The 13,983-nt window shown below is 35.1% G+C and overlaps 1 protein-coding gene across 1 annotated transcript; it reads right to left on the bottom strand.

Moving 5' to 3' along the window:
- Positions 1–1,631: 1,631 nt before the first annotated feature.
- On the bottom strand, positions 1,632–13,884 carry BNAC08G12270D (abl interactor homolog). Its single transcript, XM_048766834.1, has 5 exons — positions 12,956–13,884; positions 12,789–12,867; positions 12,561–12,677; positions 3,952–4,298; positions 1,632–1,635 (listed from the first exon to the last, which is right to left on the bottom strand). The coding sequence occupies exons 1-5, from the start codon at positions 13,072–13,074 to the stop codon at positions 1,632–1,634; spliced, it is 666 nt and encodes a 221-aa protein (XP_048622791.1). The 5' UTR covers positions 13,075–13,884.
- Positions 13,885–13,983: the final 99 nt, after the last annotated feature.

Raw genomic sequence — 13,983 nt, forward strand, 5'->3', positions numbered from 1 at the left:
GATCAATGTTATAATTAGTCCAATGGATCACTAATATATTCTATTAATTATTTAAGCCTAATATACAATTAATTTAAGTCCAAAATAAAAAATTAACAGATTTTTTAATGCAGAAACGTAATTATACAAAATTAATTATAAATAATCGAACTGTTTTTTCTTGTCACCCAACATTTAAACCATAACACCACATATATTAAAAATAACATGGCATATATTTTTAATGTATTCTGAAAGCTATATTAAAATGCCACCATCTAAAGATCCGGTTGAGCAACCAAATATACAGTCAAATTCAAACAGAATCTAAAGAATCTAAACCAGACAATTATCCCAACACTTAAACCTAATTGCGTTACAAAATTAAAGTAGTCCCCTATATACTAAAGCGCAAGTTGCATGGCCAATCAGATTATGCCACATGTTTATTGTTCAATTTCTTTTTTTAAAAAAATACTAAATTAAAAAAAAAGAATTTTGATACAAGCAGTTTATTTACGGTTAGATCAAAAATAAAGTGATAATAAAAACAAAAAGAAAGCAAAAAATCGTTTTAGTTGTCTGAAGACTATCAACCGTTTCAGCCACTATCTCCACCTTCTTCTCATACACTATCTCAACTTATACAAATAGTTTAATTTATTCCACAAAAACATAGCAGCTGATGTTCATATTTGTTTTCTCTGAGAAAAAATGTTCATGTTTGTTTTCTCTGAGAAAGATGAATCTTCAATCTTATGGGGACTATAAAGGTTCTGAAGCGGTAGAAACGGTCATTTAAAAAAATAAGTGAAAGTTATAGATGGCTTTGGGAAATACTTTGGTATCCATTGGTTGGTGGTGTCAACCAGTTTATTTTTGTTTAGAAAATGAGTTAGTATCGAATCTTTCTTTTATTCTCAACATTAGATTATTTTTTGTTGTGTAATTTTGATTATTTTCTATATTTTTACTTTTCTTGCAGAGGAATGGTTCTTCCTCAAACCAAAATGGCTCCACTACAACCGAAGGTGAAGAAGCTGGCAACACCATTTCATCTCTTTTTTGTTGTAGAGTTATGTTCTGATTAAAGTTGACGAGAGTTCATGAAGAATGGATGAGAAGATGGACTCCAATTTACCAAGAGATCTCAACCCACGTGCTGCTCATGATTTGATTAATAGGTCAGATGCAAAACCTTGATTAATATTTTTTCTTCTTTTTTTCTCTCTTTGCTCTTTAACTATCAAATAATGCTGAAAACTCTTAAGATTGACAAATTTTCAATAGTATTTTATATAATGACAAATATCATGGGTAGTATATATATATAAGCATGTATTGGTTGAGGCTATTATGTTTACATCTATAATATTATATTATATATTGGTCAATTAATTATAATACCTAAATTATGTAATATTCTTCTTAGTATTTATTTTACAGCATAGTTAAAATATCATATTTTCATCCAAACAATCCTTTAATTAATTTTTCAAATTAAATTTCATGTAAAATCAAATTTGATTTTTATGGTTACACAATTAAGTTGAACTAAGTGAAAGGCTTTGTTATTAATTTATAGATAAAAGAAAACTAGCTCTTAAATGGAGAAGAAAATTCTCAAATGTGATTATTATTGAACTCAAGCATTATCTACAAATATTACAATACATAGGAATTAACGTCTGACAATTAATTTTGCTACGAATCATACTATTTTTAACATAATAAATTAATTATTATTTTCCCGTACGTAGTACGAGGTAGTATACTAGTAATTTAACTAAACCAATGAACATAATATTCGGTGAATATAGGTAACGGGTGTTACAAAGAAAAACAGTTGGGTTAACATAATTTTAGGATACTACTAGGATAAGACCTGCGCCTTGCGCAGGATGAGTTTATTTGTATATATTATCGATAGTTTTTTTATATATGTGATCATTTTATTTATATATATAAAATATTTTTTGTTGTTATTATATAATTTATTTCCACTACAAGAAAACATAACCTTAACGAGGGCGGTTTTCCTCGTTATTTCGTCGTAAAAGAGGTTTTACGACGAAATAGCGAGGAAGCGCGTTTGCTCGTTACTCGTCCGTCGTAACACATATTTCCTCGCTAATTCGTCGTAACTTAGCGAGGAATATATTTCGTCGTAAAGACGAAGTAGGGCGATTCGTCGTAAAGACCACGTCAATATTCCACGCAAGGACGTCGCTACAATTCCTCGTAAATACCTCGAAATGAGTTCCTCGTAACCTACACGTAAATACCTTGAGAGAGTTTCCTCGCAAAATACACGTAACAACCACGAAACGATTTCCTCGTAAAATACTCGTAAACTTTTCCTCGTTATTTCCTCGCAAATGTTTCCTCGTAAAATAGTCGTTAACTGTTTCTCGTCATTTCCTCGTAAGGTTTCCACGTAAAGAGGTCGTACATTAGCTACGAATTTACTTCGTTTTTATTATTTTTACAGAATTTAAAAATATAATTAAAAAATAATTAAAATTATTTAATTTAATAATAAATTAAAATTTAAAATAAAAATAAATCAATATGAAAATATTTTATATATAAATAAGTTTTGAATTTATATAATACAACAACCAAAAAAAAAAACTAAGGGTCGTTCATCGCCCGGTAGAATTCATCACTCCTCCTCGTAACATCCGCCTCGTTATGTACGTCGGATGACTCGCCTTGAATGGGATGTTGTTGTCGCATGTTCCTCAACATGGACTCCCATTCCGGATTTGTGGCCGCAATAACGTCCAAGAAGCCCTCGACTCCACCCATACGAGATTTTGTCGCGGTCAACTCGTTACGCAGCTGAGCGGACTCTCTACGCAGCTCAGTGACTTCATCATCCCGTCGCTGACCATAAGACGATGTCGCTCTCGGAACATCGTTGACGGAACCAATACCCAACGTCCGTCCCTTTTTTTTAGGGACAACCTTAAAAACAAAAAATAAATATTGTAAGTAAAAATTTAAAGTTAAATTAAATGAATAATAAAAAATTAATTTTTTTGAAAATTTACCTCCTCGTAAATCTTATCCACGTCAAGTGTGGATAAGGTGACGGGTAATCCGTCGGTAGACTGCTGGGTCAGCTGAGTCTGGCGGTCTTCAACCCGAGCAACTACGTCGTTGTAGATTTGCTCGGACTTGCCATCTACAAATACGCCCGCCTTGTTCTTGTGGGTCCTCTCGTAAAGTTCCATAAGAGACGGGAGATGTCCCGTCTCTTTGGCCTAAAAAACAGTTAAGAAAGTTAGAATAAATTAATATATATATTAAAAAAATTATTTAATAAAATATTTAATTACCATTTCCAAACGGACACCGGCGTGGGGTTTTTGGCCCGTAGTGTGAAGCATCGGCCCGTTCCCGTGCTCATCGACCGTGTTACGGGAGTTAGAGCAAGCCTGGGCGATTCTAATGGAATCAGGAAGGCGCCAATAACGGATGAGGCCATCCCACACATCCGTGGTGAGCTCAGCGGGTTTGCCACGCTCATACCCCTTCACGATCCAGTCACCCTTCCAGTTGGAGACCGTGTCCAACAAGCGAACTTTCGCCTTCGCGTTAAACTTCTTCCTCACCCTCTCAGTGATCCCCAAGGCCCAAGTATATTTTTGCTGTTGGAAAAATAAATTAACAATTAGTTTTTTAGAAAGTATATATATAAATCATGAAAAAATTAAAGTATATATAATTAATTAATAGAAACTTACAGCGTAAATTTTGAACCACGTCTTTCTGACGTAGTGAGGCGTCTTACTCCAGTTTGGATGTGGCATGGAGAAGTAACCCTTGATCGTGTCGGTTACGTCCGATGCAAGACATCCGTCAACCCCCCACCTGGAAAATACAAATTTAAAATATAAATTATTTTTTAATGTTATAAAAGAAATTTAAACGAATTAAAAAAAAATTAATGCAACATACCACAAAGTTCCGTCCGGTCGGTCTGGGTCGATGACTGGTAAACCTTCTCTGCCTGGCAGACTGAGAATGTCCTCTACAGTGTACTGCGAGTAAGGAGCACTCGGAGGCACCATCAAATCAGGATGAATATCGGCGGCCATCGGAGGAGGCACAGGAGGAGGCATCGGAGGAGGCACATGAGGAGCCGATGGTGCAGTAGAAGAAGTAGACCCAGAGACTCTCTGAGTGTACTGAGTCTCGGGGACAGTCTCCTGGCCCGAAGAACTGGGAGCGGAAGAAGAGGCCGGGTCTAAACGACTACCCGGCTCACCGAAGATCTCTCTGTAATGGGCAGTAAGTCTTCCTTTTCGAACCTGGGAAAAAAATGAAATTTTTAAAATTAACATCAACAATATATTTCCCAACATTATCCACATAATCAACACTAAACAACATAAAATCCGCAAACCTATCTAAATTCCCTATACTAACCACCTAATCTATCCTAAACTAACCAAATTAGAGAGGAATCAGAGAGGCTTACCATTGCTACGAAATGGAGAGGAAGTAGAGAGGAAGTAGAGAGGAAAGAAAGAGTGAGCGCTCGGGTGTATATATAAGATTACATATCGTCGCAAATTCCTCGTAAGTTTACGACGAAATAGCGAGCAGTTACAAAGGCCCGTCTTTTTTTTTACGAGGAAATTGCGAGGAATCACAAAGGCCCGTGTTTTTTTATACGAGGTATTAACGACGATTTAGCTTACGTGGAATTAACGAGGCTTGCTTTCCTATAAATATACCCACAACTCTCATTCTCAAACCACACACAAACTCCCAAATTACACCCTATCTGAAATCACATTCCTTAGCAAAATCCTATTCAAATTATAAATATTTGAAAAAAATAGGAAAATGATAAGATATTAGAATTCATGTGGGCGAGACTTACGTATTATAATTGCTGGAAGTCTTGCCACATGTTATTCTGGTATTTTGATCTTTTTCCCTTTTTTTCTAGTTTTTACACTACGAGGTATTTACGACGATTTCTGCTTACGTGGAATTAACGGGTTTATGTATAAATCCGTTTACGTGGTCTTTACGACGATTTCTGCTTACGTGGAATTAACGAGTGTTTTGTTTAAATCATTTTACGTGGTAGTTACGACGATCTCATCCTACGAGGACTTTACGACGATTTGTGCTTACGTGGAATTAACGAGTGTTATGTTTAAATCCCTAGAATCCGAAACCCGAAACCCGAAACCCGAAACCCAAACCCGAAACCCGAAACCTCATACCCGAAACCAGAAAGCCCAACCCCCAAACCCGAAACCCGAAACCCAAACCCCCATCTTTAATTTTCTACTTCATATATTCCAAACCCCATATTTAATTTTAAGTTTGGTCGTTATTTTTAACGAGTGTTATGGTTAAATCCCTAGAACCCCAAACCCGAAACCCGAAACCCGAAATCCGAAACCCGAAACCCGAAATCCAAAACCCGAAACCCCAAACCCTGAACCCTTAAACCCGAAACCCCAAACCCGAAACCAAAAACCCGAAACCCGAAACCCGAAATCCAAAACCCGAAACCCCAAAACCCGAAACCCCAAACCCCAAACCCGAAACTCGAAACCCGAAACCCCAAACCCATATTCCTTATTTTCTACTTCATATATTCCAAACCCCATATTTATTTTTAGGTTTCGTCGTTATTTCCTCGTTGTATTACGTTATATTTACGACGATTTCATCCTACGTGGTTTTTACGACGAATTCATCCTACGTGGTATTTACGACGATTTAGTCCTACGTGGAATTAACAAGTCCTTCGTCGTTATTTACTCGTTGGAATACGAGGACTTTACGACGATTTAAGCTTACGTGGAATTAACGAGTGTTATGTTTAAATCCCTAGAATCCAAAACCCGAAACCCCAAACCCCATATTCCTTATTTTCTACTTCATATATTCCAAACCCCATCTTTATTTCCATTCCAAACCACAATTCCCACATTTGCTTATTCATAAAACAAACTCCCACATTACCTTATTCATAAAACAAACCCCACATTATCTTATTCATAAAACAAACTCCCTCATCTTATTCATAAAACAAATACATCAATCGGATACATCGACATTCTCGTCATCACTAGAAACATCATCATTTTCATTAAACTCGTCTTCAACAGCTTCGTCTGTGGCATCATCGGTAAGATCTTCGTACTCGTGATTATGCGGATCAATGAGAAGGATGTCATCAATTTCTTGTTCAGGTTCCTCAACTTCATTTATCTGTTCTTCTTGCAATGGTGGTTCTTCTCCACTGATGATTCGTCCTCGAGGTGTAACTTTGATTACTGCTAACCAATTTATACCTGAATCTCTCATCCGAGGGTATGGAAGGAAGCTAACTTGGTCTGCTTGTGAAGCTAAGATGAAAGGCTCGAATTTGTTGTACCTTCGTCCACCGTTGACATCAACTACACCGAATTTGTTAGACCGAACACCTCTGTTGACGACGGGGTCGAACCATTCACATTTGAAGAGGACGCATTTCAGCTTCAGTATCCCTGGAAATTCGACTTCAATAATCTCCGTCAAGATCCCGTAGAAATCTGTTTCCCCTTTCACACATATTCCATAGTTACTGGTCGCCCGCTGTCTACCATAGTCATATGTATGAAAAGTATAGCCTCGTGTGAAATACATCTGTGATGTGGTGACCTTTACAAGTGGAGATTGAATTACTTCGTGTAACCACTTAGGATAATCTGCATCGTCGTCGTCATAATCAACCTGCAAAAATAAAGAGAATGTTAATGAAATACAGATAATGTATGAAAAAAAGTTTTAGTTAATACCTGATTCCGCAACCACTTAATGAAGTGTTGATCTTTCCTTTTGTCTACGTCACTTGTGGATATACCAGGAAATGTTTCTTCGACTTGAGAAACAAATAGGCTGTAAAATCACATTTTATAGGAATGAATCTCTCGCAATTATACAATTAATTATACTTATATGTGTTTCGAAGTGTCAATATATGTTACCTTTCAAAATAACGCATCAATGGATCTTCGCAATTGAGTAGAATATAGGTGTGTGCACTATGAGCGTCTTGTTCACTCGACCACCAAACCTCTTTAGACTTCCCACCGAGTCGCCCAATCTGGCTAAAGATGTCTGGAACACCAGCAACTGCATATGTTGGCGCAACACCACCATCATCATATCTTCTTGGAGCTCTTCTCCGTGTACGTACTTTTGACGCAAAGTAGTACGATGTGAAGTGAGAAACTTCTTCCGTCAAACTTCCAGCAATTATAGAACCTTCAACTTTGGCGAGGTTCTTTGCTTTTCCCTTCAAATATTTCATGGCTCGCTCATACTGATACATCCATCCGTAATGTACAGGTCCACGAAGCAATGCCTCATATGGGAGGTGGACAGCTAGATGCTCCATGACGTCAAAAAATCCGGGAGGAAATATCTTCTCCAAGTTGCACAATAAGATGGGAATGTTCTCCTGAAGCTGTTCCACAACTTCTTCTTTAAGAGTGCGTGTGCTCAGATCCCTGAAAAATGCTCCAATGCCTTTTATATTCAAAAAAAATTAAACACATTGTTAGTCATATATTATTTTGTAAATTATTGTGATATAATACACTACGTACCTGCAAGTGCTTCATGTACGTTTGTTGGAAGTAGCTCCGCAAATGCAAAGGGCAGTAGTACCCATCGGGGAACTTCACTTCTGATGCCACCCAGTTGAACAACACCGACTTTTTTTCTGAAGATAATCTGAATATCGGAACGGGAACTTGTCCATTGTTTTTAATATGTAACTCGCTTCTTGAGCAAATATCCGGCAAGTCCAACCTCGATTTTATGTTGTCTTTTGTCTTCCCTGGGACATTCAATATTGTATTCATGATGTTCTCAAAGAAATTCTTCTCTATATGCATCACATCGAGGTTGTGGCGCAGAAGAAGATCCTTCCAATATGGCAACTCCCAAAATATACTCTTCTTGTGCCAGTTGTGATGAACACCGTAAGAATCTGGCATATTACGAGGGACATGCCAATTACCACCCCAACGAACTGTTTCGTTAGCTCCGTAGTAGTCGATTTGCGCTTCAATTTGTTCTCCAGTTAGATATGGAGGAGGAGTGTCTCTCACAACCCTTTTGTGCCTAAACAAATTCTTGTTTCTTCGGTAAGGATGGCCAATGGGAAGAAATCGACGGTGACAATCAAACCAACTTGTCTTCCTACCATTCTTCAGTTGAAACGCATCTGTCGTTCCATTACAATATGGACAAGCTAATCTCCCATGTGTAGTCCATCCAGACAACATCCCATAGGCAGGAAAATCACTTATGGTCCACAAAAGCATCGCTCGCATCGTAAAATTCGTCTTCGTTGAACAGTCATACGTCCTCACCCCTGTTGACCACAAATCCTTCAACTCTTTTATCAGTGGTTGTAGGAAAACATCCAGGGACCTTTTTGGATGGTTCGGACCAGGTATTAATATGGTCAAGAATAGTAACTCCCGTTGCATGCACATCTCCGGTGGCAGGTTGTATGGAGTAAGAAAGACTGGCCACAATGAATATTGTCTCCCTGACATTCCGAACGGACTAAATCCATATGTGCATAATCCGAGATACACATTCCGGATATTGCTAGCGAAATCTGGATGTACTTTGTTGAAATGTTTCCAGGCTCTTGCATCTGATGGATGAGTCATCTCACCATCCGTCTGAGTATGCTCGGCATGCCATCTCATCTTTCCAGCAGTCTGCTCTGATTGATACAATCTTTTCAATCTGTCTGTAATTGGTAGGTACCACATCCTTTGGTACGGTACCCTATTACGTCCCCGTCCTTGCGGCTTGAATCGTGGCTTCTTGCAGAATCGACATTCTTCTAGCTTCTCATCATCTCTCCAATAGATCATGCAGTTGTCGATGCAAACATCTATCATCTCCGAAGGCAACCCAAGACTATAAACCAGTTTCTGAATCTCATAATAAGAATCAGCAGACACATTGTCTTCCGGCAAATACTCTTTAAACAAGTCCGCCCATTCGTTCATGCAACTTTCAGGTAGATTGTGATCAGTTTTAATATTCATCATTCTAGCAGCTAACGACAATTTAGAGAGACCTTCTCTACAACCACTGTAAAGTGGTTGATTCGCCGCGTTTAACATTTCGTAAAACTTTTTTGCATCTATATTAGGTTCTTCATCTTCATCATGAGCTACGAATGCATCAGCTACCATATCATGAACCCTATCATAATCTACCATCTCCTCCTGATGGTAACTATGTTCATTATGCAAATGATGATCAACCAGTTCTTTTTCCTGAAAATTGCTATTACTACTACTAGCTTCGTTCTGATCATAATTAAAACCTTCTCCATGTTGAAACCAGATATAGTAATTTGCCGTGAAACCTCTATTTATTAAATGCTTCCAAACATTTTCACGGTTTGCCAGTTTCGAATTGTTGCATTTCCGACAAGGACAGAACATCTTACCACTTTCTTGGGCGAGCGGTGTTGAATCTGCTTGATGCATAAATGTCTCCAGACCCGCAAGGTATTCTTTCGTCACTCTCCCGTTAGCATCTCTATGCATATACATCCACTTCCGCAACTCGTAAATAGTCCCGGAGCCAGCCATTTTTTTTCTTTCACGTTTTTTGTTGTTGGTGTGTTTAAAATGATGTTCAAACATCCATATTTATAGGAAAATTCGAATCTGGTAGTTGTAATTTTCCTATGAATTTACGACGAAAATTAATTAGGTGGGCAAAAAAAACGTGTAACACCTATAAAGTTGGTGGATTCAAAAATTTCCTCGATAAATACACGTAAACTATTTCCTCGTAAATACCACGCAAAGTTTACGTCGTATTTACGAGGAAATAGTTTTTCCTCGTAAAATACTCGTAAAGTTACATCCACTTTACGACGAAACAGTTTTGTCGTTACGTTACGAGGAAATAACGATGACTTTAGTTTTTCACGTAAATTCCTCGTAAACTCGACGCAAATTTACGAGGATTGTTTTTCCTCGTTAAATTTCGTCGTTAAGCATGTGTTTTCTTGTAGTGTTCCGATGGATCGGATCAATTTTTATTAAAAATAATGGAACAAAACTATAATTAATACATCATGGGTTGATCGGATTGGACATTAAACAAATTATGACATAAAAACCTTATTTTTTCCATCGAACACATTCTTGGAAAAAGCGAACAGTATTGTTTTCACAGTTGAATTATTTTGACTTTTATCTTCCATATGGTTTTGAAAACTTTCAAATCAACCATCGAATTGATACATGTCATTTTAATGTTTTTAGTCGTATACTTAAGGAAAACTTACATTTTTGTAATTTAAAGTCGTTTTAAAAAATTCAAAATATAATATCTAAGAAAAAATCTAACATATAAGAAAAATCTAACATATAAGGTGTCCTCATTTTTGTATTTTAAAGTCGTTTTTAAAAAAAAAATAACATATAAGGTTTTCTCATTTTTGTAATTTAAAGTCATTTTAAAAAATTCAAAATATAACATATAAGAAAAAATCTAATTTTTTATTATATGGTTAATGTGATTGTTTATTTTTTTTAATAATATAAAATTAAAGAAAAAGAAGAAGGATGCAAAAATTGTTATTAAATCTTTATTATTCATATCATTAATTGACATATATATGTAAATCATATTAGGTAATTTCGTAGCTTTTATTTAGGGAACGAATACACACTTCTTATATTTTAGGTTAATATCATGTTCTCTATTGGACATTATACAAATTATGACATAAAAACCTTATTTTTTTCCTCGAACACAATTTTGAAAAAGTGAATAGTATTGTTTTCACAGTTGAATTATTTTGACTTTTAACTTACATATGGTTTTGAAAGCTTTCAAATCAACCATCGGACTGATACATATCATTTTAATGTTTTTAGTCGTATACTTAAGGAAAACTTACATTTTTGTATTTTAAAGTTGTTTAAAAAAAATTCAAAATATAACATATAAGAAAAAATCTAACATATAAGGTGTCCTCATTTTTGTATTTTAAAGTCGTTTAAAAAAAAAAACATATAAGGTTTCCTCATTTTTGTAATTTAAAGTCATTTTAAAAAATTCAAAATATAACATATAAGAAAAAATCTAATTTTTTATTATATAGTTAATGTTATCAAATCTTTATTATTCATAATCATTAATTGTCATATATATGTAAATCATATTAGGTAATTTTGTAGCTTTTATTTAAGGAAAGAATACACACTTCTTATATTTTAGGTTAATATAATGTTCTCTAGTGGACATTAAACAAATTATGACATAAAAATCTTATTTTTTCTAGCGAACACATTCTTGAAAAAAGTGAACAGTATTGTTTTCACAGTTGAATTATTTTGACTTTTATCTTCCATATGGTTTTGAAAGCTTTCAAATCAACCATCGAATTGATACATGTCATTTTAATGTTTTTAGTCGTATACTTAAGGAAAACTTACATTTTTGTAATTTAAAGTCGTTTTAAAAAAAATCAAAATATAGCATATAAGAAAAATATAACATATAAGGTGTCCTCATTTTTGTATTTTAAAGTCGTTTAAAATATATATATAACATATAAAGGTTTCCTTATTTTGTAATTTAAAGTCATTTTAAAAAATTCAAAATATAACATATAAGAAAAAATCTAATTTTTTTATTATATGGTTAATGTGATTGTTTAAGTTTTTTTAATAATATAAATTTAACAAAAATGAAGAAGAATGCAAAAATTGTTATCAAATCTTTATTATTCATAATCATTAATTCCCGTATATATGTAAATCATATTAGGTAATTCCGTAGCTTTTATTTAAGGAAAGAATACACACTTCATATATTTTAGGTTAATATAATGTTCTCTAGTGTTCTATAATTACACCATTAGATGAAACTATACTTTATATTAGATGCTCTAGAATTCTTTGAAATAGAATTTAGAAGGCATTTAGAGTGTCACCTAGGATTTGGGTTTTTTTTTAATTAATACAAAATTAAGGTTCTAATTTTTCAAATGCTTCTCAATTAATATATATGGGATTAGTTAATGCAAAATATGTGTTTGTTAACCAATCTGGTTTTATAGGAGTCTATTGTTGTATTAGGAATGCTATATTATTAAACCATATTATTATTAATAAATGAATGATAACTGATTTCTAGTGAAAGTCTATTTTTAAAAATATCACACATGAATTAAGGTTGTGACTTCTGTTTTAATATATAAGATATATTTAAGTGTACTTAAGAACCTTTGTTAAGAAACTCTCATTTTAATGGTCCAATGGGAGTTTTTTAACTAAGGGTTCTTAAAAAAAATACAAGATAATAGGTACAAGGAAGAAAGATGCATACAAACAAGAACATACAATTATCTCCACATCCAGCCATAGCCCTGGCATTATTTAAAGTCAGCCTAGACCTACTACTTATGGAACCAGACCTTCAAAACACAACATCACCCACACTATATAAACTAAGTTAAGAAGCCAAGTTAAGACCATAGGGAGATTTAAGAAACATACAGAATGGTAAACGTATGGAGACTTTCCCTGGCGCTCAAAATGCTTAGCCATTATACAGAACTCAACAGGACCCCAATCCTCAGATTCATAGCAGTTCCGAAGTGCCTCTTTGTACAGCTTTAACACAAAACCAATTGCATCAATCTCCACACAAATACGTAATCGCTAAGAACAAATCAACTCGAAATGACACAATTCAAATGTCTCTGTCAAGAAACGAGGACTCACCTTAGCTGTGTCGGTCAGAAGTTCGGTACCAGGGTACGATGCATAAAACTGATCGCCCCTTGAGAATCCAGCTCTTGTTCTACAAAACAATCAAAATTGAAAAAGCAAGAACAACCAGATTAAAAAAAAAATGAAATCCGAGATTAAGCTTTGAAGAAGCTTATTACGTGTTGTTTGTGTAGAAGAATGTAAGAGCGGCAGTGAAGCAGTAGAACCCAACGTAAGAGACGACCCATCGTAGCTTCTGGATCTTTAGAATCTCATTGCATACATCCAAAATCATCATCCTCACCCTCGAAATATCCAACTTACATCCAAAGAAACCTGTGAAAATTCTCTCAGGTATTATATCGAACACGTTGTGATCACATTCCCAAAAGAAGCACGATCACAATTAATAAAGCCTTGTATTGTCCACCGAGTAGAAGTGGAAACAGTTGGGGGAGAGAGGTCTCGCGAAAGAGAGGGTTCTCTTGAAGCTTCTGATTAACAAAAACCCATCGTCGTCCAGCGGAGAAGAGGAGAGAAGATGGAGACGACGGCGACAAACGGAGAACACGAGAGAAGAAAACAAACACAAAATTTTTTTAAAACAAAAAACAAAAATTGAAACTTCTTTGTAAGCCGACACGTGGTCTAAAAAATCCCCCCTAAATCGGTCCCCAAAATACCTTATTAAGGATCGGTTACTCACATTTTAATTACTTTTGATTTAATTAAATCACTGATTTTCTCTAAAAACCCACCTGGGATAATCCTGCTCTAAGCCATGCGATTAAAAGAACCATAATCTCAGAACTTGTCATGTCAACTTTTATGTTTGTGCTCTTTTAAAAAGAAAAAATATCAAAAATAGAAAACATTTTTATGAGAACATTTTGTTTTTAAGAGCATGAAATAACAACACTATGTGGGCTGCATACGTCTTCAAGGAGACATACAAAATCAATCCAAACCGAAAGAACCCAAGATGGTTTTACTATGACATTATTTTCCACAAACGCTCTGCTTTTGAGAATCAGACACTCTGGTTTCCCCATAAGTCAATAACCCCTCGAGATCCTCAACAAAAGCTTCCTAGATGTGATCATTTTGTTATTAAGAGCATGAAATAACAGCACTATATGAGCTGCAAGCATCTTCAACGAGACATACAAATCAATCCACAGTGAAAGAACCGAAGATGGTTTTAGTA

The sequence above is a fragment of the Brassica napus genome, chromosome C8 (genome assembly GCF_020379485.1).
Source record: "Brassica napus cultivar Da-Ae chromosome C8, Da-Ae, whole genome shotgun sequence".
Classification (NCBI taxonomy): Eukaryota; Viridiplantae; Streptophyta; class Magnoliopsida; order Brassicales; family Brassicaceae; genus Brassica; species Brassica napus.

Excerpts from the sequence above, each read along its gene's own strand:
- BNAC08G12270D (XM_048766834.1), bottom strand. The coding sequence starts at position 13,074 with ATGATGATTTTGGATGTATGCAATGAGATTCTAAAGATCCAGAAGCTA. Across the intron at positions 12,868-12,955 it reads TTCTTCTACACAAACAACAC|AACAAGAGCTGGATTCTCAA; the intron begins GTAATAAGCTTC and ends ATTGTTTTGTAG. Across the intron at positions 12,678-12,788 it reads TTCTGACCGACACAGCTAAG|CTGTACAAAGAGGCACTTCG; the intron begins GTGAGTCCTCGT and ends TTTGTGTTAAAG.